Source organism: Lepidochelys olivacea, assembly GCF_965140295.1.
Source record: "Lepidochelys olivacea isolate rLepOli2 genome assembly, chromosome: 11".
Lineage (NCBI taxonomy): Eukaryota > Metazoa > Chordata > Testudines > Cheloniidae > Lepidochelys > Lepidochelys olivacea.
In genome coordinates, this window is record NC_140421.1 from 41,219,743 (window position 1) to 41,242,492 (window position 22,750).

The 22,750-nt window shown below is 43.6% G+C and overlaps 2 protein-coding genes across 4 annotated transcripts in view; one reads left to right on the forward strand and one right to left on the reverse strand.

Annotated features, from left to right (window-relative positions):
- LOC311528525 (neurabin-1-like) overlaps positions 1 to 17,122 on the reverse strand; it is a 90,057-nt gene extending 72,935 nt beyond the window's left edge. For 2 of the 3 annotated variants that reach the window (XM_084643658.1, XM_084643659.1), the window contains exons 1-7: positions 17,013 to 17,122; positions 14,288 to 16,166; positions 5,545 to 5,677; positions 4,745 to 4,865; positions 3,076 to 3,180; positions 2,722 to 2,842; positions 2,000 to 2,146 (exon numbers count right to left, since the gene is read on the reverse strand). In XM_084643658.1, coding sequence (XP_084499784.1) covers positions 2,000 to 2,146; positions 2,722 to 2,842; positions 3,076 to 3,180; positions 4,745 to 4,865; positions 5,545 to 5,677; positions 14,288 to 15,913 — 2,253 coding nt within the window. In that variant the 5' untranslated portion in view covers positions 15,914 to 16,166; positions 17,013 to 17,122. Of the gene's footprint in view, positions 1 to 1,999; positions 2,147 to 2,721; positions 2,843 to 3,075; positions 3,181 to 4,744; positions 4,866 to 5,544; positions 5,678 to 14,287; positions 16,167 to 17,012 lie in introns of those variants that run through there. The other variant, XM_084643660.1, reaches the window with a different exon arrangement.
- Positions 17,123 to 18,059: 937 nt separating this feature from the next.
- LOC311528446 (uncharacterized protein) lies at positions 18,060 to 20,504 on the forward strand. Its single transcript, XM_084643492.1, has 2 exons — positions 18,060 to 19,394; positions 19,988 to 20,504. The coding sequence occupies exons 1-2, from the start codon at positions 18,821 to 18,823 to the stop codon at positions 20,185 to 20,187; spliced, it is 774 nt and encodes a 257-aa protein (XP_084499618.1). The 5' UTR covers positions 18,060 to 18,820; the 3' UTR covers positions 20,188 to 20,504.
- The last annotated feature ends 2,246 nt before the right edge of the window (positions 20,505 to 22,750 follow it).

The following is a 22,750-nucleotide window of genomic DNA, read 5'->3' on the forward strand; positions in this document are numbered from 1 at the left end:
AGAAATATACAGAAAGATATTTGAAAGATTATTGCAAGTTTGTTACTAAATATTTAAGGCCTGATTCCCTTCTCACTTAAGCCAGTTTTACACTAGTGTAAATCTATTCACTTGCTCAATAAAGTGACTCATGATTTTCACTAACGTTAAAGAGGAGAACCAGGCTCTTATACTTTTATGTTTTTACAAAATTAAGCTCCCAGTTTAAGAAGAAAAGGTTTATAGGTCTTATGATGTGCATATTTGCTATAAAAAAAAAAATCAAATCATGACCACCTGTATTTGAAAAAACTCACAAATTAATTTATGGGAAATAGCTAAGAAAAGCAAGCAAACTAAAATCATGTTTGAAATGAAGTGAACATGCCAAAAATACTGAAAGTCAGTAATGCTTTGTAACAGGCAAATAGTAAACACAGTCAAGTGAAAAATACAGTAGTTCTGGGTCTTTTTATTTAAATTCATAAAGAATATCATTATGAAGTATTTTTATATTAAGCCGTATGTTTAAGGAGCAAGACTTTGGTATCAAGAGACTTCAGTAGATTACAGGTGTACATAAAGGCTTCACTTAAGTCAAGTTTCAGAGTAGCAGCCGTGTTAGTCTGTATTCGTAAAAAGAAAAGGAGTACTAGTGGCACCTTAGAGACTAACCAAGGTATTTGAGCATAAGCTTTCGTGAGCTACAGCTCACTTCATCGGATGTATTCAGTGGAAAATACCTGAAATTTTCCACTGAATGCATCTGATGAAGTGAGCTGTAGCTCACGAAAGCTTATGCTCAAATACATTGGTTAGTCTCTAAGGTGCCACTAGTACTCCTTTTCTTTTCACTTAAGTCAAGTCATTTAAGTTATGTACATAAAGGCTTCATTTAAGTCATTGAAGGCAATTACAACAGTATGTCTTGAGAAATCTGCTATTAAGTATGCATACATAAGGGAAATAGCAAATTTGTTGAAGACAACCTCTCAGATCTTAAATCTTACCTTATACTTAGAAGAAACAGATGTCTAAGAGACACAGAATACCAAAAGTATGTTGAAACAAGTGAAATTATGAGTCTGAACACCTGATTTAGATTCATCATCAATAGAGAATGGATTTCCACCTAGAGATATTTCCCATCATATCCCCAAGTGTACAAAGTATTTATGCATGCATGTCCCATTATGGTCTACCAGATTCGCACCATGCTTCCCAAACCTATAAAATTGGAAGTGGTCTTCAGTCTGGAATCCAAAATCCCTCAGTACCACCAAGAAAATCAGCTTCACAAAGACTCTAATGAGTCCAATCCTCATTAGAAAGAATTTGAGGCACGTAGGGAGAAGCATCCACCACTGTCACCATGGGGTGGCACAGCTCTTATGCAGGGCATATTTTTGCCCAAAAAGCAGTCTGCAAAAATCAACTTCACACATACTTGTTTACAAAACAGCATGTAAACCAGGCTATGGGAAAGGGCTATAGTTCAGATACCCTCAATTTTTGTTTAGTATATGGGAATAATATTCCTAGCTTTGCCTCATATACCCTTTCAAGAACTCCACACTACACTGATGGAGTAGACAGAAAAATCAAGCCAAAGAAGACGGTTACTCCTATGTCTGGCATATGTGAAATATATGTATTAGTTTGAGTTAAGTAGAAAAGTTGATACATTTATATGAGATTTATTTTTACTTTGATCAGCTGAAGCTGGGACCATGGTACACTGGGAAGGCAGAATAAACAAAGCCCTATAATTTCTGATAGTCAATGTCTTTTGATCCAATATTCTGGCAGCTTTTTTTTAAGCTTCTGAAAACATTTATTTTCAATTTTGACAAAATCCCCAAATTTAAAAGGTCATTTGCAAGAGGCCTTTTTCGTCAGAGGAAGAAGAAGAATATGAGGAGACAGGACACAAAGGAGATTAATACCAACTTTAGAAGACCCAGATGCTCTTCAGTACACCACATAAGATTTGTAAAAAACTTAGGCAATATTATTGTACCTCTTTAAATTTAAGAAGAAACTGTGCTGAATCCATATCCAGTGGCAAATTCAGATCTTCATTTTCAGGAAGATAAAAGACTTCCACAGACTTTCCATGTAAATGTGACTCAAAAGCGTCTTCATCATCATCATCATCATAATCATCCTAACAAGATATAAAAACATTACTTTACTGAAGTAAAGGACAGACCTTTCTTTAATGGCAAAAATCTATTTTCTTAAACATACAGTCTTCAAATAACCCAAAATCACAATTACATCACTTCTGTTGACTAGCAATTGTCCTCTTTCCCTTGTTGGTTGAGCAACTTATACTTATAATGTACTGTTAAAGTAATCTGCAAACATTTTATATAAAAATTCCCCAAACAGAACGGGTAAGAAGGAAACAGCTATCCCAAATGACAGTTGATTTTTAAAATTAACTTCCTCTCTTCAGGTTCCCTTGAAGTTTTCTCCCAGAAGACTGTGTCCTGCTAAGATGGGATACCAACCTGAGGCCTGTTGGGAGTGTATTAAGTGGCATTATTATATGGAGTGATATTACAAAGTTTATACATTACTATTATCATTTTTAATCAAGTTGCACCTTGTCACCTTTATCCCTTAGTTGTCTGGTTCAAAAACACTTAGTCCATTTTTTGTAAAATATTTGCAAGTCATGGTTAAAAATACAGAATTGCTTTATATACTATATAGCTATTTTATTGGTAGTTATACCTGTTCTGTATCATCATGGGCATAGTGCTGCTCATATAGGCATCTCTCTTGCTCTAACGTCTCACTGATAAGACGAGCTACTTCACTCTGAGTCCCAGGTTTCTCTCTTCCAATTAGAAACCTATAAGAGAAAAAAACAAACAAATTAAAAGGTAGTACAGGGCAAGTGTATGTTTAATATATGGTAGCCTGTCACTTATCTTTGGTAACCACTTATGTTAAATTTATACAAAAACATTTTACACAGTTTTCTGCTTCTTTCCCTTCATCTCTCTGTTAATGAACAATTTATTCCTAAGTATTTTTTAATTATAAAATATGTATACATATATATATATATAAAGAAACACATACCTCACACTGCCTTTGGTGTTTTTTAGCACAGTGGCTGCAAAAAGCTGAGTTACTCCTACTAAACTTATACCATCAACCTCAACAATCTGATCATTTACTTGGATTCTGCAAGACAAATCATTCAATATTTAGCAATAAAGCTGACAAAAAGATTTTGGTTTAACAAATTATTTGCACAACATAAATTGAAATGATTAATTCTATGTGATAAATATCCCTTTAAATTCCGCAGTATTTAATTTGACAATTTGTTGAGCCCCAGCAGGTTAACAGCTAAAAAATTGATCTCTTGTCCCTTGACTCCTATGAAGTTAATCTATTTTAATTTGTTTTATATTTGCCTTGATATTTTCAGCAATTTACATTCTTACTGAAATTTTGGGTTGTCAACATTATTCTTGTGGGAATGTTTTGTACATGCATATACTGCAAGTGTTTTCATTGCCGCTGTAGGCAAACCTAACTTGTGCCTTGTAAAGGTGATAATTGCTTGTGGATCTGAGATATATAGTTATTTAAAAGCAGAAGAGAAAGTTGAAACAATCATATAGTCACATGAATTCATAAATAAAATATTCCTACCTCGGAAGAGATAACTGTATCACAAGCATATTAAATTATAGTCTTTTCAAGAAGTACCATACTACAAGTTTCTAGATCCATGCATTAGTTGGAAGGTGTCACCATGCAGGGGTGGGTAAGCCAAGAAAAATAAATGGCCACCTTTTTCCACAGGCATTGCCAGTAAAGTATGTGGCATAGGTGGAGAAATGTCCTGCAAATGCCCTTCCCTAAAGCCTACCACTATCTTGTTGAACAGAGAAATCTAGATTTAGTTTTGCTTATTTTGGAGTAGACTTCATAGGTATGTTTACTGATACCTTCACAGTTTAAGTCACATGACTTGAAAAAAGTCCTAAATTAAGTTAATCAAATATTAACTTTTGCAACATTAGACACAGGAATTAGCAAACTGGATCAAACCAATGGTCTATCTAGTCTATTATGCTCTGTCAGCCGTCTACAGCAGATGCCTAAAAAAGAAGGTGTAAGAAACCTTGTTTGAACAATCTCACCATAAGGGAAGGTTCTTCCTAATCAGATAATCAATGACTGGCCTATGCCTGAAACAATTTATTTCTCTTTCTCTTAGAGTAATTGTGTACAAGATGGAAGATAAAGGGTGAGATTTGCAGCTAATGTAAATCAGTCTAATGCCACTGAAGTCAAAACCACTGTGCTGATTTACACTAGCTAACAGGTATAACATGTTCAGAGTTTTGATATTTAACTTGATATGTCTACTAAGGCTTTTTCATGCTGAACTGACTACCAAAACGATGGAAGATCAAGAAATCGGAGATGTCAGATATTAAAATATGCTGTACTGTATTATGTACTTTGGGATTAGAATAATTTATAATAAGATTTGAGAAGTTAAATTAAATGAAAATTGCAGTTATATGATTAAATCTCATAATATTGAGAGCATAATACCGTCAGTTTTTTGCATTCCAGGTTTCTATAATTCATATGCTGTACATCTAAAAAGAGAATTACTATATTACATTTTATATATATACTTTACTGAAGAGTCCTTGACTGTAAATCATTTTTGCAAAATCTGTTAGCTAGCAAAATAGTATGAGCAACTTGAATGAAAACTCACCGACCATCTCTTTGAGCAGCTCCACCTTCAGTTATTGTTTTTACAAAAATTCCCAGTTTTTCCAGTCCCTGATCTGCACCAACACCCATTCCAATAATACTAATGCCTAGGCCACTGTCACCTATGGGACTCAAAAATTCTAACATTAGCCACAATACATTTTAAAAGGTAGTTTTCATAAATTATTATAGTCACCAATGAAAACGCACATGTGCTATTCCTTGTCTTCATCTAACATGCTCACTGGCTTGCTGTGTCTCCCCCTTAGTAATATTTGCAACATAAAGATAATTCAGACTGGCTGTTTTCAGTAAGATTACAACCCAACAGACTAATACAAAATCAAACTTAATTAAAATGATCCAGAACAGCAAAAACTTTACATCTCCATTATGAAAGTCTCTGTGTATTGTGGAAAGAGTTTAATATTACTATTCTATCTTGGCACCCGACTTAGGAGGCCCCCACACTAGTATCTGATAACTTCAGACTGAATTCTGAAGTTTTAGGGGTTTGAGCTACTAATGGTTCCCATTTTACGAAGACTTACGTACTTTATGCATTATGGGCCAGATCCTCAGGCTAGTGTAAATTGTCACACCTCAACTGGACTGTAACTGAGCTACAACAATTTACAATAAATACTGAATTCAGTGAAATTATTCTGATGTAAAGTAAAGCATGTGCATAAGTCTTTCAAGGATCAAGGCCTAAACATAATAGAAATACACCTTCAAATGGCTTCAGCCTATATAAGAAAAATCATTTTCACAAGCAATTATTTGACATTTAACTTGCACCTTTTTCAATTTCCACAGGAAACACTTCCATTTTTTCCACCCTCTTCTCTAGTTCATACTCTGCTGATGCTGCCACAGGGTCAACCTCTTCATTACGTCTATCATAATCTTCATTTGAGTAAGTACTGAAAACCTTAGAAAGATAAGAGATCTTATTTTAGTGCAGTTTTGACTCAAACATGAGTATCAAAAAGAAAGCCAACCTAACTATTTCACTGTCCTACACACTCAACTTACCTGAGCAATAATAAAGAGGTTGCAGGATTTCATTTTCAAATCACATATATAGGATAGGTTTCAGAGGGGATAATATTTAGAAGCGTCAAGCCAAATACTTCAGCACCTTTTTACTTGGACATGAAACAAATATGCACCAGAATTCACTGAGGCATACTTCTCTCTTCTTGGATAACTAGGGAACACTGTTACAGAGCCTTTATAAGATGACTATAAAAAAAAAATAGAGCATAATCTGCCAATCACTTTGTGCTACGAACAGATGCAGTTGCAAGAGATCCAAACAGTCTCCCAGAAAAAGGAAATACCATGTTACATACATTACTATATTTAGTAATCACTGGAGCTGAATGTTTGTTAAAAATAAAGGAGTAATAATAAACACTAATGAATAACCAGGACTAAGATGGCAGACCAGAAAGGAGAAGAAATAAATACTATATTGACAGTGGTTTTTATTTACAATAAATGAAAATGTTCATGCTTAAATATATAGTTTTATGCTGGAAAAAAAAAAATCAAGGTATAAGGTTATGAGGAGGATAAGTCCCTGGCAGCAAGGGAGGCCACCCCGCTGCTGAAACAGTTCCTGCCCGGGGAGGGCTACCACACTCCTGGCTGGTGAGTGAGTAAGGCTACGACAGCGGAGCTGCAGAAGGCCCCCTGCATGGCTATGGGGCTGGTAACACACAATCCTTGCAGGCACAAGGTGTGGGGGAGGCTACAGTCTTGGTGAGGCAGAGCAGAGAACTCCAGCCAGGACCACCAAGAGGACAACAAGCCTCCAGCTGCAGCAGAGGCCACCCTGCTGCTGAATGGCTCCTGCCTGGGGATGGAGCCATTCAGCAGCAGAGTGGCATCCCCTGTAGCTGAGGGCTCCTCCTCCAAATCCTGGTCTGGGGGTCTCTCCTCTGCTTGCCAAGAGCGCAGTCTTCTCCACACTTTGTGCCTGCAAGGATTGGGTGTTACGGCCTCGCTCTCTCACTCCAGTGACAGAGGTTGCAGAGAGCTCCCTGCACAGGACTAGGGACACCCAATCGGTGCAGGCGCAAGGTGTGTTGGGGAAGCTGTTCTCATGGTTACGGATGGATTTTTTCATTGATTTCAGTGCGTCAGCTGAAATCAATGTTTACGAACATCTACTGACTTAAATCTAATCCTGACAAGCCTATACTGCATTGCCAAGTTCTAGCCACTTCTATGCCGATAGTCCAAAAGTAGATTACATCAATATTGGTCCAAAGACAAAAAAATAGTGACAAACTTTTTTTTCCTATGTGTTTGTTTCCACCAGTGTGGATTCTGGGATCCGTCTAGCTAGATCATCCAGGTAGGGAAAAAGGTACTAAAATGACTGGCCAGAAGCAGTAAAAAAGAGCGGGATAGAAAAAGGAAAAATAAATCGTAGCAGGCTTGGCCTGAGGAGTGAGGAAGTAGTGAACTAGAACTAGTTGCTGATTCTCATCTTCTCTTTCTACCCTCTTATCAGCTGTTGTGGAGTGCTCCCTGAGGCTCAGGAAGAATCAGTCAGTCCAAGTAAGTATCCTGTTCTTCCTTGGACTCCCACATCCCAGAAGGGAAGTAACAAAGGAGCAACCAGAGATACTTGCTCCTCCCTTCCTGCAATTCAGAAGATGTCTAGCACAGGAGCTGATGGGCAGCAGGAAGGCTCAGGGAACTCCCAGCTCCATCAGTGCTACTTTGGGGATTACAGGGAAGGCAGTGTACCATAATTATATGGCTAGTTTAAATGGTTCCATTTTTTAATTCGGTCGTGGCTCAGGTAACTTTCAATTAATAATCAAATATAAGATTTTCTTCTTACCACAGCTTACTCTTGGAGGAATTCTGCGCCAAAAATTTAAAAAATCTGCAAATTTTATTTGTCAAAATAACACTTTATAATCATGCCCATTTCAATCATTTTGGGAATTTATTTCAAAATACCTATCAGCAACTATGTCTAACAGAAACAAAAACATTCCTCCAGGAGTAGAGTTAAGGAAACCACTACGACAACCCAGTTCCTGTTTTTCTGCCCCCTACCCACCAGAGCCCAGCCGTGGGGCATGCCCCCCCAACCCAGCCACTCGTATGTGCCCCTTATCTCCCATAGCCCACACACCCACAACCCTTCTCCCCAGAGCCCAGCCACATGACACCCCTCCAGTCCAGACACTCGCACGCACCCCCTTCCCCAGAGCCCAGCTGCAGGGAACCCCCCAGCCCAGACACTCGCACATGTCCCCTACTCCCCAGGGCCCAGCCGTGGGGCGCCCCCCAGCCCAGACACTCACACGCTTCCCCCTCCCGTCCAGCTGTGGGGTCTCCCCAGGCCAGACACTCGCACCCTCCCCCGCCACCTTCACGAGAGCCAGTGATCGACAAAGGGGAAACAGCCTGATGCTAGGTCCCGGACTTTCCTGTAAACTTGCTCCTTCCTTCAGGGTGTGCTGGGAACTACAACTGCTGGGAACCCTCCAGCTCCCTTCCCCCCTGCCACCCACAGTCTCTTCTACTTGAGAGCTAAGCTCTGTGGGTCCAGTGCCCCCTGGTGACAGCCAGTGGCTCTGAGGCCCATTTGGGGAGGTGGGAGAGGAAAGGGAAGGAAATGCTGCACATAATATTAATTTCTGTGCAAATTCTGCATTGCGCAGTGGCGTAGAATTCCCCGAGGACTAACAGTTGCCCTGAAGAGTCAAAAGTGGCTTATGTGCCACAGATTAGACACTAATTCTCTAGAACAGCAGCCATAATAGCTAAGCAACTTACTGATCAGTTTTTCAAGAGCACAAACATTAACAAGAAGCATGTACATGAAGTATAAACATGTCTGTTTTTATCTAGTGTACACAAACCTCAGGGGAAACTCCAACCTTCAGTCTCCACTTCTATGCAACTGAAAAGCATTAATGGCTTTATACAGCCAAATTCAGAATATTTACAATTTCATAATGTTCAAGACATTATTAAAATGCAGTTATGATCAGAACCCTGGTTGTGTTTTGTAGGGCTGCAGTTAGAATGGACTCAACATGCTTTTTTTTGTTTTGCTTTGTTTTAAGAACAGAATGGCTTTTCATCATATAACCCTGCTTTAAGATGACAATTTGGTCATAGGACATATACACAGATGCAGAAGAAATCCTTCTAGTTCTTAAGCTTGAGAACTGCAATCCTATATTTTGGATGCCTTCTAAACCCAAATATCATCAATTGAAATACAGTAGCAGAGCCCCCTAACAATAATTGTTTATGAATGTCAAGATGGTTAGTGAACCCAAAGCTTCCATATATGCATTTTTTAAGGAAACAAAGATGGAAAATTGCCATATTTCTCTATAATTGTCAGTGGTTGGAATGTTTACCCTTGAAGTTAAGTTATTTCAAATCCACCCAACAGAACCATAAGTGTTGCACAAGAGATTCCACAATCTACAACAAACTCAAGTGGATTGAAAAAAATCATAAAGGGAAACAGACAAAAACCACGGTGGAAGCCACGGGCTACCCTTAGTTAAGATGACCTTCCCAAAATGGCCACCATCTGCCATCATTCTTAATGTGACTGAGGCCACAGGCTGACCTAGGCAGATACTGCCACAGCCTCCTATTTTCCCCAGCATGAATGAAGCCAAGCTGTCTACAGTGTTAGCCCCTGTGACAACAATCATAAAAACCTTACTGCTCAGCAATATTGTAAAGAAACAAAAATTCTTACAAGGATTTTCAGCTAAATGAAATTAGTTACAGATTACATGGAGTCTCAACATCACCTTTAGCTTCTTATTGTCTTGTCTTCCCTACTCTGAAGAAAATTTTTACACTTGTCCAAGGGGTCTTGAAATATTAATTAATCCACCATAATACCTAGTTTTACAAGTATACCATCAAAGTTTGTTCCTTATGACATACAGCTACTTCTTTTTTTAGTCCCACCTCATTAAAGCAGCAGCATAATCCAGGTAAATACTTAATTTCCTCCCCACACTAAAAAAAATAAGTTTCCTTTCCCACATGGCTACTTTCATAATTTACACTTAAGTTACCTTTTTAATGTAGTTAAACCTTTGAATAAGCACATTAATCCTTAGGTTATGTCTACACTACAGTTTATGTTGGCAGAATTTGTGTCGCTCACAGGTGTGAATAAACCACATAAGCAACACAATGATGCATCATGATGCATCTGAAGAAGTTTTTTTTAATCCACAAAAGCTTATGCCCAAATAAGTCTGTTAGTCTTTAAGGTGCCACCGGACTCCTTGTTGTTTTTATAAGAAACATAAGTTAGCCCAACTTATGTCATTCTAGACAGTGCTATGTCAGTGGGACAGCGTCTCCCGCTGACATAGCTTCTGCCGCTTGAAGAGTTGGTTTTCTTATGCCCACAGGAGAGCTCTCTCCCATCAGCATAGAGCGCCTTCACCAGATGCACCGCAGCTGAATCAATGCAGCTGTGCCGCTGCAGTGCTGTATGTGTGGACACACTCTAAGTTACCACACTGAAACATTGAGGAAAAGGCACTTTTAGGACTGATCAGATCAGTGCCACCTCCTAAGTACAAAACCCAGATCCCACGCCAACCCAATTCTTGACACTTCTACTTAAAATTGGCTTTTGCCCCACTATGTTATGCTCCTCTATGGCTGTTTCAATGGATGTACACCTTTTCCCGGACAAGGCAGCAAGCTCTCATCCCACCTACTGTCAGCAGCCACTGTAGCATTGACTCTGGGTTCAGCTTTGTGCCAAAAGTCCCAAGCATCTGATGAAAGCACATACTATCATCCACTGCTGCTTCCAGGGCTGAGGAAGAGAAAGCAGCAGGAAGAGACTGCTCATACCAAGGAGGATGACTGGGAAATACGGTTTGTGCTAGTAGGAAGCAAAGCAGAGAGACTCACTGCAGGTAAGCTTCCTCAGGTCAGCCCCTTCAACCAGCAACTCCAGCCCTCCTCCCTGGCACACTGCTTTAGTGGCTTTACCAAAATCCAGGATCAAGTCTAAGGTTGTCCAAAAGGATCATATGAGGAGGTACAAAGAGGACAGAAGTCGGATCAAGTCTAAGGTTGTCCAAAAGGATCATATGAGGAGGTACAAAGAGGACAGAAGTCAAAGCATTTGTGAGAAGAATGGACATTCCACTGCCAAAAAATGAAACCTCTCAGGCTTCAAACAACAAATGCTGAAGTGTTGACACAGCAAGTGTCAGACTAAAGTATTTTTTTCCATCCTGTTAAGTTAAGATCCCACTGGAAGAGAAGGTCCTCCGATATGGTTAGGACCAAAACAGGATTTTAAAAAGTAGGTATGGAAACTTCTAAAATAAAAGAAAGCCTTATGTAAACAAACATACATTTTAATTGCAGTTTATCACATTCAGAAAAATGAATCCCATGCTGCAAAATAATTTAGATGTCTTCAATGTAACACAGGTTAGGTGATAAAATATATTCTGTATTAATTCACAGCTATTCATATAGTTCAAGACAGTTAACCTAAATATTTTTAAGAAAAGACTAAGTTAACTTAGGTTAGTATTCATAACTTTGAATACTCAATCCTGAATTTTGCTCACTTTTAGTCTGTTTCTAGATATAAACATTAAGAACTTTGATTATTAATAATTTTCTAAATCAATGATACCAAAAAAAATGAGTATACCACCTATGAATTCTGCAACAATTAGATTTTATACATCTTTTAAGTTTAAAAATGCACTCATCACATAAGAACTGTAGTTTAGTTGTAAAAATAAAATTATATAAACTGACTAACTCAGAACACCAAGAGGAAAAAAACCAAAGGCCACACAAGAAACTCAAACTCACTCAAGTTATCCCTCAGAAAATACCACATCCTCCTTGTCAAACAAAGATGAAAGAATACTCTTAGCTACTGCTGTTATCTTTTGGAATCCTCAGTCTCTCCAGGATTGCAGCAGGACTCAGAACCGTGAACCCCTGAAAAGACATACAGACACTGCTTCCAAAGAGTCCTATAAGGGCTGCCCTTTACTACTACCACTTCCATCACCAGAATCTGTTTCCACCTCTCTACTGTCCAGGTTGAGTAGCTCTTATTCATATCCCAACTTGATCAAAAATAGGAAAAAAACCAAACATGTTATTCCATGCAGGTGCAATAAGGCGATGTAGAACTAAGTGTCATCATTATACTGGCATTGCAACTCAAACCATCTCATGATCTTCCTTAATAACTTCACAAATACTCTGAACAGGAGAGATAATAGAACAAACAGGTGGTATTCAACATCATCCGAAAAGCAGATGAGCAATCGCTCAATACTACCCACCTTCTGCGATGTCAGAGGAAAGTCAAGTCACTCACTCAATACCGTGTATCTCCACAGACATCAAAAAGCAGCAGGGCTTGAAAAATCCACTCACCTAGGGGAAAGATTCCTACTACCTGACAGCATCTGCAGAATCTATGCTTTTATTTAAAAACACCTCTAACCCTCCTGGCTGAGAAGATAATCCTCCAAGCTTAAATTCAGCGTAAACTAATGCAATGTTGGCTTCCTAAGTCCTCACACAGCTACAGTGCCTCTTCTGCTGCTCAGAATTTTGTTAGTTTCAGCGTTGAGCGCAGGGAACTGAACAGCACAGTGAAAAGTGATAAGAGTAAGATCAGTTTCATGCTACTGTTGTTTGAGAAACTCTGAACAACAGTACAGCCAGGCACTCAAGCTATTTCCCCTCCCCAAAAAAAGAGGCTGGGAAGCAGTAAAGCAGCAAAGACTACACCCTCCCCATCACTCCTCTCCCCACAACCACAAAGCAATGGGATGAGATTGTAGAACAGAGAGAGAATGTGTCTCCCTTCAAAACATCCAGAGTATGCATTTTGGAATGCTTCAAATTTATCAGATATCTACAAGCCAGAGGCTATGGAATAAGACTGAGGCTTTGGACGGGGGGAGGGGGGAACAGTAAAGCTATTCTCCTTGCAACCACCAGATAGCTAAAAGAGGGGAAGAGCAGCAGACATGACATAGGGATGGCCACAGCTAAAAATAAGATATTGGAGGGAGACGGCCAGGGCTCACAGGTGGCACCAAATGTTCTCTCTCTCTCAGGTACTTGGCTGGCTGGTTCTTGCTCACATGCTCAAGGTCTAACTGATCACCATATGTGGGGTCGGGAAGAAATTTTTCTCCAGGCTAGATTGGCAGTGACATTTTGATCTTTTGCCCTCCTCTGCAGCATATGGGTGTGCATCACTTGCCAGGATTTTCTGGGTGATCACACTGCATCACTCCCCTGCCACTGCGATGGTCTCAGGCACTGGTGCACCTCAGCCCCTCCTATTCTCTGCCTGTGGCACATAATAGACTAGTCTCCTGTGAGTTGTAAAACCTTGATCTAATTTTGGCTGTTGAGCTTAGGGTGTGGGTGCTGGGTGATACACAGGTCGTCGGACTAGATGATCTCGTGGTCCCTTCTGGCCTTAGTCACAGAGTGTATGAGAAACAATCAGTTCAATGCACTAACTTCAGATAATACTCCCTCTGTTTAATAATTAATGTTTAAATGCAAAACAGGTTTTGATAAACGTATTTTTTTATATATCCAACACATTTAAGGTAGTTTTGTTTAACTAATGCATAATTTTAAAATGCTCTTTTTGTGCATTTTAATTGAATTCTAATTTCCATCCAAATACAACTTAACACAAATGACAAGTGTAAAAAACAAAAATCATTTTTCCTTCACAGACAACACAGATCGGTCCCAGAGTTTAACTAGGATCAAGCCAAGTACTAACTCTGTACCTGAACCATGCTACTGTCCTGCAATCTACTGCAGCAGAATAGGTTTGGCAACATGATTAGAACAGTTTTATCCAACAGGTTGATAGCATACACCCATGTCTTAGCCACGTTGGGAAACTATGCTGTAATTCCTATCATGGAGGACCCCATAGACTAGACCCTTTTTAGGTCCCACAGTTCAAAAGGAGGGAAAGCAAGCCCTAACAAGGTAAAAATCGTGACTATAACATAGATGAAATCCTTATCCCCTGAATAATATCATCTAATAGAGAAAAGTATGCTGAATAATCACCCACACCTCTTGCATTTAAAGTACAGCTGTAATAACTCAGGTGGAGAGGGGGTTGAAATCCTCAAGAATTTTGTAATGAACTGTTAGAGGTGAGCATAAGCTTTCGTGAGCTACAGCATAGCTCACGAAAGCTTATGCTCAAATAAATTTGTTCGTTTCCAAGGTGCCACAAGTACTCCTTTTCTTTCTGCGAATACAGACTAACACGGCTGCTACTCTGAAACCTGTTAGAAGTGGTAATTCTTGTTTACAACTCTATTCAATATTGCTTTATTTTGCAATTTAATCTAATACAATGAGAAATATAAACACCATTTTTAAAGTTCTGAAAGGCACATAATCAAAATGCACTTCCTGTATGGCTAAGAACATGTTTAGAAACAAAGCAAAACATCATTATGACATACTTTACCTTGATAGGGGCTGTTGAAAACTTGACTCTTCTGTCTGGCTCAGGATCTTCCTCTTCAGATAGCCCAGGAAACTCCTCATAATCATTGTCATAGGTATAGTCCTCTTCCCCCTCCAATGTTTCTTTACCTTCAGGGCCCTGGTTTTCAGACTCTGTATCCCTGTCATCATCAAAACCTGCATTCTCTATTCCAAAAGCACTGACAGAAAATGCAATGAACTTCTCTCTCTGATTTTCCACCATATGCTCCTCCTCTTCAATGTCTCCCTCCTGTTCTAGATTGTCCAGAACCTGTGTGATAAGAACTTCCTTCAGAGACACCCCCTCTCTTATTTCTTTCTGACTGGGCTCACTGCATACCGTAACCTCTTCCAGTCCTCCAAATGAATGATTGTTCTCTTCCCCAGTTTGGTGCCTGAGTGGTTGTTTCCCATGAAAGACACTATCTTTCCTCAAGGTATCTTCTTTATTCCCTGAGGTTTCTTTTTGCACCGCAACCAGTTCAGCCTGAACCATCTCTACCTGGGAGACCTGTTGGGGGGCACTGTCCGCTAACCTCTTTGCCTCCTTATCAGATGTGTTGTTCACATCAGGATGGCCCCTCCCAGGAGCCACTTGCTCCCTTGTATGCACTTCTTCAGGTGACTTGCTCAGCTCATCCCTGCTGCTACTACTGAGACAAACGGGCTCTTTGGGGCATGGGCATCCTTGAATCGCAGCAGGTGACTCACAGCTATAGGGGAGCACATACCCTTGACTTGGGGCACTCTCACTTTTGTAAATTTCTTTGGATTCTTCAGTGTCACTGTCACCAAGAAAACTTTCCAGCCTCCTAGAAATTGGTCCTGCATTCAAGGAGGAGGATCTTGGGCCACAACTGAGATGCTGCTGCCTGTGCTCATCATTGCCTTGACTTTCAGCTCTTTCCAGGGCTAGATGAGGGATCACATCTATATTGAAATTGAAATTAAAATGATCCACCACACTGCTGCAGTCAGGAGAGGCTGAACCACATCTCGTCTTATCTTCACTTCTTTCACATTTGCTGGGAGAATATCTGTCCACCGAGCTCCGCTGCTTTATGTTCCTCTCAAAAAGTTTCCTGGTCTCAGAAAACTTTTCTGCCAGGGCAGCTTTGTCGAGATCTCCCTCATCTTTGCTGCGGATGATTTTGTCACCCGTGGAAGACACAGGCAGTGGGTCCAGAGGGCTGCAGCAGGGGCTGGTATTAAGGAGGTTATTTTTTTGGACACCGTGGAAAGATGGGCTGCTGGGAGAAGTAACAAGATCGGTTGGTACTGCCCTGCTGATGATCTTGGCCTCAGTGGGGGAGCTACTTTCACACAGTGGTGTGGCAGAGGAGCCCCCCATCTGCAGGAACATGTTTTTGATCTTGTGTACTCTGTTGCCGTAGGTGGCAGCTCTGCCGCGGCTAAGTGGGTCATTTCCCCCTCCACTGGAGGTTGTGTTCAGCTTCTGTTGGGGGCCCACTTTGTTGGAAGCATTTTCAGGGATGTTTACCCCATCGAAGGAGCACTTGATGGCATGGAAATCAGATTTATAAGTATTTCTGTGTGGAGAAGCGCTTCTCAGAGTCCTTTCCCCTTTGCCTTCAGTTTTCATCATGGTCAGAAACAGAGACCCTCACTCTGGGCAAAGAATGTGGAGGAAAAATCCAGGGCAGCAACAGCCTCTGCCACCCCCACACTGCCTAGATATGTTCCTGTTGTGACTTGGAGAGGATGAGACTTGAAAAGCAGCCTCTAACTGGGTTATTCTTCCATGCTCACATTGAAAAGAGTTACGGGAGAGAGATCAAGACATATCTGGATATATAAAATATTAAATCCACTGCTGATCATGGTATCCAGAAAGCCATCTGCAGAGAGAGAAAGAATAATTTAATTTACTTGGGACCTCACCAGTTCCCCAGGGCTTCAAATGGAATTTCCCACGCTGAGGAAGGGCAAGAAATAAGCCCACTGTGTCCCCTTTCCCGGCAAGGAAAGAGTAGATCAAGTTCTCTAACTGCTTGCCCTGCCCATGAACAACCTGAAGCGCAGGGCCAGACTTACACTCAGTGTCACTCTCACTCCATGCCCTCCGGGGGTGCCACGGCCCACGCCCCCGCCCTCCATAGCCGGCACGGCACGGACTCGCCTCCCACGGGCCACACCATGTCCTACGGGGCGGCCAAAGCCAACCCGCCCCGGCGCTTGTCCCCCCCCACCCCGACTGCCGGGGGACACGCTGGCTAACCCACCCCGCTCCACTCTGAGCAGCTGCGGCCAGCCTGGCCCCTCCCGTGCGCCGGCCCCGCGGCGGGGTGTCCCAGGGGCGCAGCGCTCCCGGACTCGCTCCCGCGGCGCCCTGCGGCGCAGCCGGCCCCGGCTGCCCGGAAGGGAAAAACCACAAGTTTCGGCCCCGAGTTGGAGCGTCCCAGGAGAGCGAGTCCCCCGAGGAGGAGCCGCCTCCTACCGGGCTGGGAGCCCGAGGAGCCGCCGGGACTCGTGGGGTGGGAGCCGGGCTCACCACAGAGCCGACCCCTGCTTCCCAGCGCCTCACCCCAAACTTTCCAGCCCCGCTGGCGGCGGCGGCGGGGGGGGGGCTACCCGGCTCCCTCCCCTCAGCTCTCCCGGCCGCCCAGCGCCGTCGTTACCCACCCCCAGGCAGCCGCAGCCCGAACTCCTTTCCCCACCTCCAAAGTACCGCCCGCCCCACTCACCGGCCGCATCACACCCGTCCGACTCGGCCTGCCCGGCGCCCCGGTGTGTGGCGCCCGCGCGCTCTCACACAAAGGCTGGCGCGACGAGCACGAGCCTATTCCGCTCCACACTGGGGGGGTGGCGAGAGAAGCTCCTCCTCCGCTGGGATATACCACGCTGGGATAAGGGCTCGGTGGGGATGATACCATCTGGGGAAGGGTAGCGGAGCGCTCGTGCGTCTCGGTTCCCTCTGCTCCCGGCGGCTGAGACGAGCCTTCAGCCCTATGGATTATTCTCTCCGATCTATGGTTTCCCCTCCCAAAGTAGCCGATATAGGGCCCGCTCCTGGGAGCCAGCAGCTCCCATTTCCACCGAAGCCAATAGGCCCGCTTCTGAGAGGTGTTGATGAGCCTCAAGCTCCCATTGAACCCAGCGGGCCAGGTGATCAGCGCGTCTCGGATTTGCCCCATGATTTCTGAACTGAAGCAAAAGCCATTTCAAAACGCTTAACTTTGAAAATAAAGTTTCCGGGCCCCCTCGCAAAAAAGTATCTTGGTACTTCTGCACTACGGCTGTTTTACGGAGTTGGAAGGGATGGTTGGGACCCTAAACGTTTTTTTTTTGGGGGGGATACAACAGGACGGAGCCCCAACCCTGCAAGCTGCTCCCTACAGACACAGGTGTCTTCTTGCAGGATTGCAGGCATGGAGCCAAGAAAAATCATTTTTTAAACACAAAGAATGATGTTTTACCTAAAAAGAGTTAGTCTGCCTAAAAATAAACACAGTTCTGTCAGTTCTGGAGATGTTTGGGGGTTTTCTGAAAGTCCCAGCTCCCAAAGTTATGTGACAATCTTAACTTTCATTTAAAAAAAAAAATCCAGCCATCCTGGTTGCAGCAGGGAAAATGTTGAACAATGAATCAGAAAAGCAAAGAAAATGATTTTTTTTAAATCTCACGATCTTTGAATATGAAAGGCTGACAAAATTATAAACACCAAAAATCAGAAAAAGTAAATATCAGAATCCAAATATTGTATAATTATCACTCAGGTAGGCCCCATTGACTTCAATAACTTAATAGAGTTGGATCAAGCCTATTCAGAGGAGAATGGAAGGAATGGAGTGAGACAGAGTGGAAGGAATGGAGTGGGAGGTTTAATTGGAAAATTCTTCTAGCCACCTTATGCACACAGTTAACTGAGAGCATAAAAAACAAAAACGGGCCATTTTGTGTTTGGAATAATATTGCAATATACATGGCTGGTAAGTGTACACCTGTTGCTGATTTCCTCAGAGTTAAATATGCTTTCTTCACTCTCTGGGCAAAATCATGGCTTGCTGTACATATCTAAGACTGCACATGGAAGTAAATGAGTTTAAAGCACCCTTTTACTCTTCCCTGCAGGCTATCTATATGAGGATTACAGTGTAGGAGGAGCTGCAATCTCTGAGGGACTGCTACTACTGTTAGCCCTAGTCTACACTAGGACTTTAGGTCGAATTTAGCAGCATTAAATCGATGTAAACCTGCACCCGTCCACACGATGAAGCCCTTTATTTCGACTTAAAGGGCTCTTAAAATCCATTTCCTTACTCCACCCCTGACAAGTGGATTAGCGCTTAAATTGGCCTTGCCGGCTCGAATTTGGGGTACTGTGGACACAATTCGACGGTATTGGCCTCCGGGAGCTATCCCAGAGTGCTCCATTGTGACCACTCTGGACAGCACTCTGAACTCAGATGCACTGGCCAGGTAGACAGGAAAAGAACCGCGAACTTTTGAATCTCATTTCCTGTTTGGCCAGCGTGGCAAGCTGTAGGTGACCATGCAGAGCTCATCAGCAGAGGTGACCATGATGGAGTTCCAGAATCGCAAAAGAGCTCCAGCATGGACCGAACGGAAGGTACGGGATCTGATCGCTGTATGGGGAGAGGAATCCGTGCTATCAGAACTCTGTTCCAGTTTTCAAAATGCCAAAACCTTTGTCAAAATCTCCCAGGGCATGAAGGACAGAGGCCATAACAGGGACCCGAAGCAGTGCCGCCTGAAACTGAAGGAGCTGAGGCAAGCCTACCAGAAAACCAGAGAGGCGAACGGCCGCTCCGGGTCAGAGCCCCAAACATGCCGCTTCTATGATGAGCTGCATGCCATTTTAGCGGGTTCAGCCACCACTACCCCAGCCGTGTTGTTTGACTCATTCAATGGAGATGGAGGCAATACGGAAGCAGGTTTTGGGGACGAAGATGATGATGAGGTTGTAGATAGCTCACAGCAAGCAAGTGGAGAAACCGGTTTTCCTGACAGCCAGGGACTGTTTCTCACCCTGGACCTGGAGCCAGTACCCCCCGAACCCACCCAAGGCTGCCTCCTGGATCCAGCAGGCGGAGAAGGGACCTCCGGTGAGTGTACCTTTTAAAATACTATACATGGTTTAAAAGCAAGCATGTGAAAGGATTACTTTGCCCTGGCATTCGCGGCTCTCCTGGATGTACTCCCAAAGCCTTTGCAAAAGGTTTCTGGGGAGGGCAGCCTTATTGTGTCCTTCATGGTAGGACGCTTTACCACTCCAGGCCAGTAACACATACTCGGGAATCATTGTACAACAAAGCATTGCAGTGTATGTTTGCTGGCGTTCGAACAACATCCGTTCTTTATCTCTCTGTGTTATCCTCAGGAGAGTGAGATATCATTCATGGTCACTTGGTTGAAATAGGGTGCTTTTCTTCAGGGAACATTCACTCAGAGGTGCCCGTTCCTGCTGGGCTGTTTGCCTGTGGCTAAACAGAAATGTTCCCTGCTGTTAGCCACAGGGAGGGGGGAGGGTTGAGGGGGTAGCCACGCGGTGTAGGGAGGAAAAATGCAACCTTGTAATGAAAGCACATGTGCTATGTATGTAATGTTAACAGCAAGGTTTACCCTGAAAGAGTGTAGCAACTGTTTTGTAAAATGTGTCTTTTAAAATACCGCTGTCCCTTTTTTTTTTCTCCACCAGCTGCATGTGTTTCAATGGTCACAGGATCTTCTCCTTCCCAGAGGCTAGTGAAGCTTAGAAAGAAAAAAAAACGCACTCGAGATGAAATGTTCTCTGAGCTCATGCTGTCCTCCCACACTGACAGAGCACAGACGAATGTGTGGAGGCAAATAATGTCAGAGTGCAGGAAAGCACAAAATGACTGGGAGGAGAGGTGGTAGGCTGAAGAGAGGGCTGAAGCTGAAAGGTGGTGGCAGCGTGATGAGAGGAGGCAGGATTCAATGCTGAGGCTGCTGGAGGACCAAACCAGTATGCTCCAGTGTATGGCTGAGCTGCAGCAAAGGCAGCTGGAGCACAGACTGCTACTACAGCCCCTGTGTAACCAACCGCCCTCCTTCCCAAGTTCCATACCCTCCTCATCCAGACGCCCAAGAATGCGGTGGGGGGGCCACCGGCCAACCAGCCACTCAGCCACAGAGGATTGCCCAAAAAAAAGAAGGCTGGCATTCAATAAATTTTAAAGTTGTAAACTTTTAAAGTGCTGTGTGGCATTTTCCTTCCCTCCTCCACCACCCCTCCTGGGCTACCTTGGTAGTCATCCCCCTATTTGTGTGACGAATGAATAAGGAATGCATGAATGTGAAGCAACAATGACTTTATTGCCTCTGCAAGCGGTGATCGAAGGGAGGAGGGGAGGGTGGTTAGCTTACAGGAAAGTAGAGTGAACCAAGGGGCAGGGGGTTTCATCAAGGAGAAACAAACAGAACTTTCACACCATAGCCTGGCCAGTCATGAAACTGGTTTTCAAAGCTTCTCTGATGCGTACCGCGCCCTCCTGTGCTCTTCTAACCGCCCTGGTGTCTGGCTGCGCGTAACCAGCAGCCAGGCGATTTGCCTCAACCTCCCACCCCGCCATAAATGTCTCCCCCTTACTCTCACAGATATTGTGGAGCACACAGCAAGCAGTAATAAGAGTGGGAATATTGGTTTCACTGAGGTCTAAGCGAGTCAGTAAACTGCCCTAGTGCGCCTTTAAACGTCCAAATGCACATTCTACCACCATTCTGCACTTGCTCAGCCTGTAGTTGAACAGCTCCTGACTACTGTCCAGGCTGCCTGTGTACGGCTTCATGAGCCATGGCATTGAGGGGTAGGCTGGGTCCCCAAGGATACATATAGGCATTTCAACATCCCCAACAGTTATTTTCTGGTCTGGAAATAAAGTCCCTTCCTGCAGCTTTTGAAACAGACCAGAGTTCCTGAAGATGCGAGCGTCATGTACCTTTCCCGGCCATCCCACGTTGATGTTGGTGAAATGTCCCTTGTGATCCACCAGAGCTTGCAGAACTATTGAAAAGTACCCCTTGTGGTTTATGTACTCGCCGGCTTGGTGCTCCGGTGCCAAGATAGGGATATGGGTTCCATCTATGGCCCCACCACAGTTAGGGGAATCCCATTGCAGCAAAGCCATCCACTATGACCTGCACATTTCCCAGGGTCATTACCCTTGATATCAGCAGATCTTTGATTGCGTGGGCTACTTGCATCACAGCAGCCCCAAACAGTAGATTTGCCCACTCCAAATTGATTCCCAACTGACCGGTAGCTGTCTGGCATTGCAAGCTTCCACAGGGCTATCACCACTCGCTTCTCAACTGTGAGGGCTGCTCTCATGTTGGTATTCATGCACCTCAGGGCAGGGGAAAGCAAGTCACAAAGTTCCATCAAAGTGCCCTTACGCATGCGAAAGTTTCGCAGCCACTGGGAATTGTCCCAGACCTGCAACACTATGCGGTCCCACCAGTCTGTGCTTGTTTCCCGAGCCCAGAATTGGCGTTCCACAGCATGAACCTGCCCCATTAACACCATGATGCATGCATTGGCAGGGCCCATGCTTTCAGAGAAATCTGTGTCCATGTCCTGATCACTCACGTGACCGCGCTGACGTCGCCTCCTCACCCGGTATCACTTTGCCAGGTTCTGGTGCTGCATATACTGCTGGATAATGCATGTGGTGTTTAATGTGCTCCTAATTGCCAAAGTGAGCTGAGCGGCCTCCATGCTTGCCTTGGTATGGCGTCCGCACAGAAAAAAGGTGCGGAACGATTGTCTGCCGTTGCTCTGATGGAGGGAGGGGCGACTGACGACACGGCTTACAGGGTTGGCTTCAGAGAGCTAAAATCAACAAAGGGGGTGGCTTTACATCAAGGAGTATTTCAGGCAGGACTTCACGGAGGGTTCCAATAAGAAATGGTGCACCTAAGTAATTGTTCTTATTGGAACAAGCAGGTTGGTCTGGCCTCTGATTGATACATGGCTAGATTTACCTCGCTGCACCTTCTCTGTGAGTGACTGCAGTGTGACCTAGAGGAATGAGTCCCCTAGACAGGGGAGGAGGCAAATGAGTACAAAACAAATCTGGTCTATTTCTTGTTTTGATCCACTCCATCTATCTTTTACATCTTTGGCTGGCAGCAGATGGTGCAGAAGGACTGCATGCCATCCACATCTCATGGCTGCTCAGCAGAAGATGGTGCAGTAGGACTGCTAGCCATCCTCATCTCTTGCCTGCCCAGCAGAAGATGATGCAATAGGACTGCTAGCAATCCATATCGCCTGCCTGCTCACCATAAGACAGTTCACTAGGACTGACTGCAGGACTAAAGAGAATGACCTGTTCAAGTCACTCCAAATTTAGTCCCTGCGCCCATGTTTGCCCAGGCGCTCCCAGCCGACGTGGCCAGGAGCGCCTCGGACATGACGAGGATGGCTACCAGTCGTACT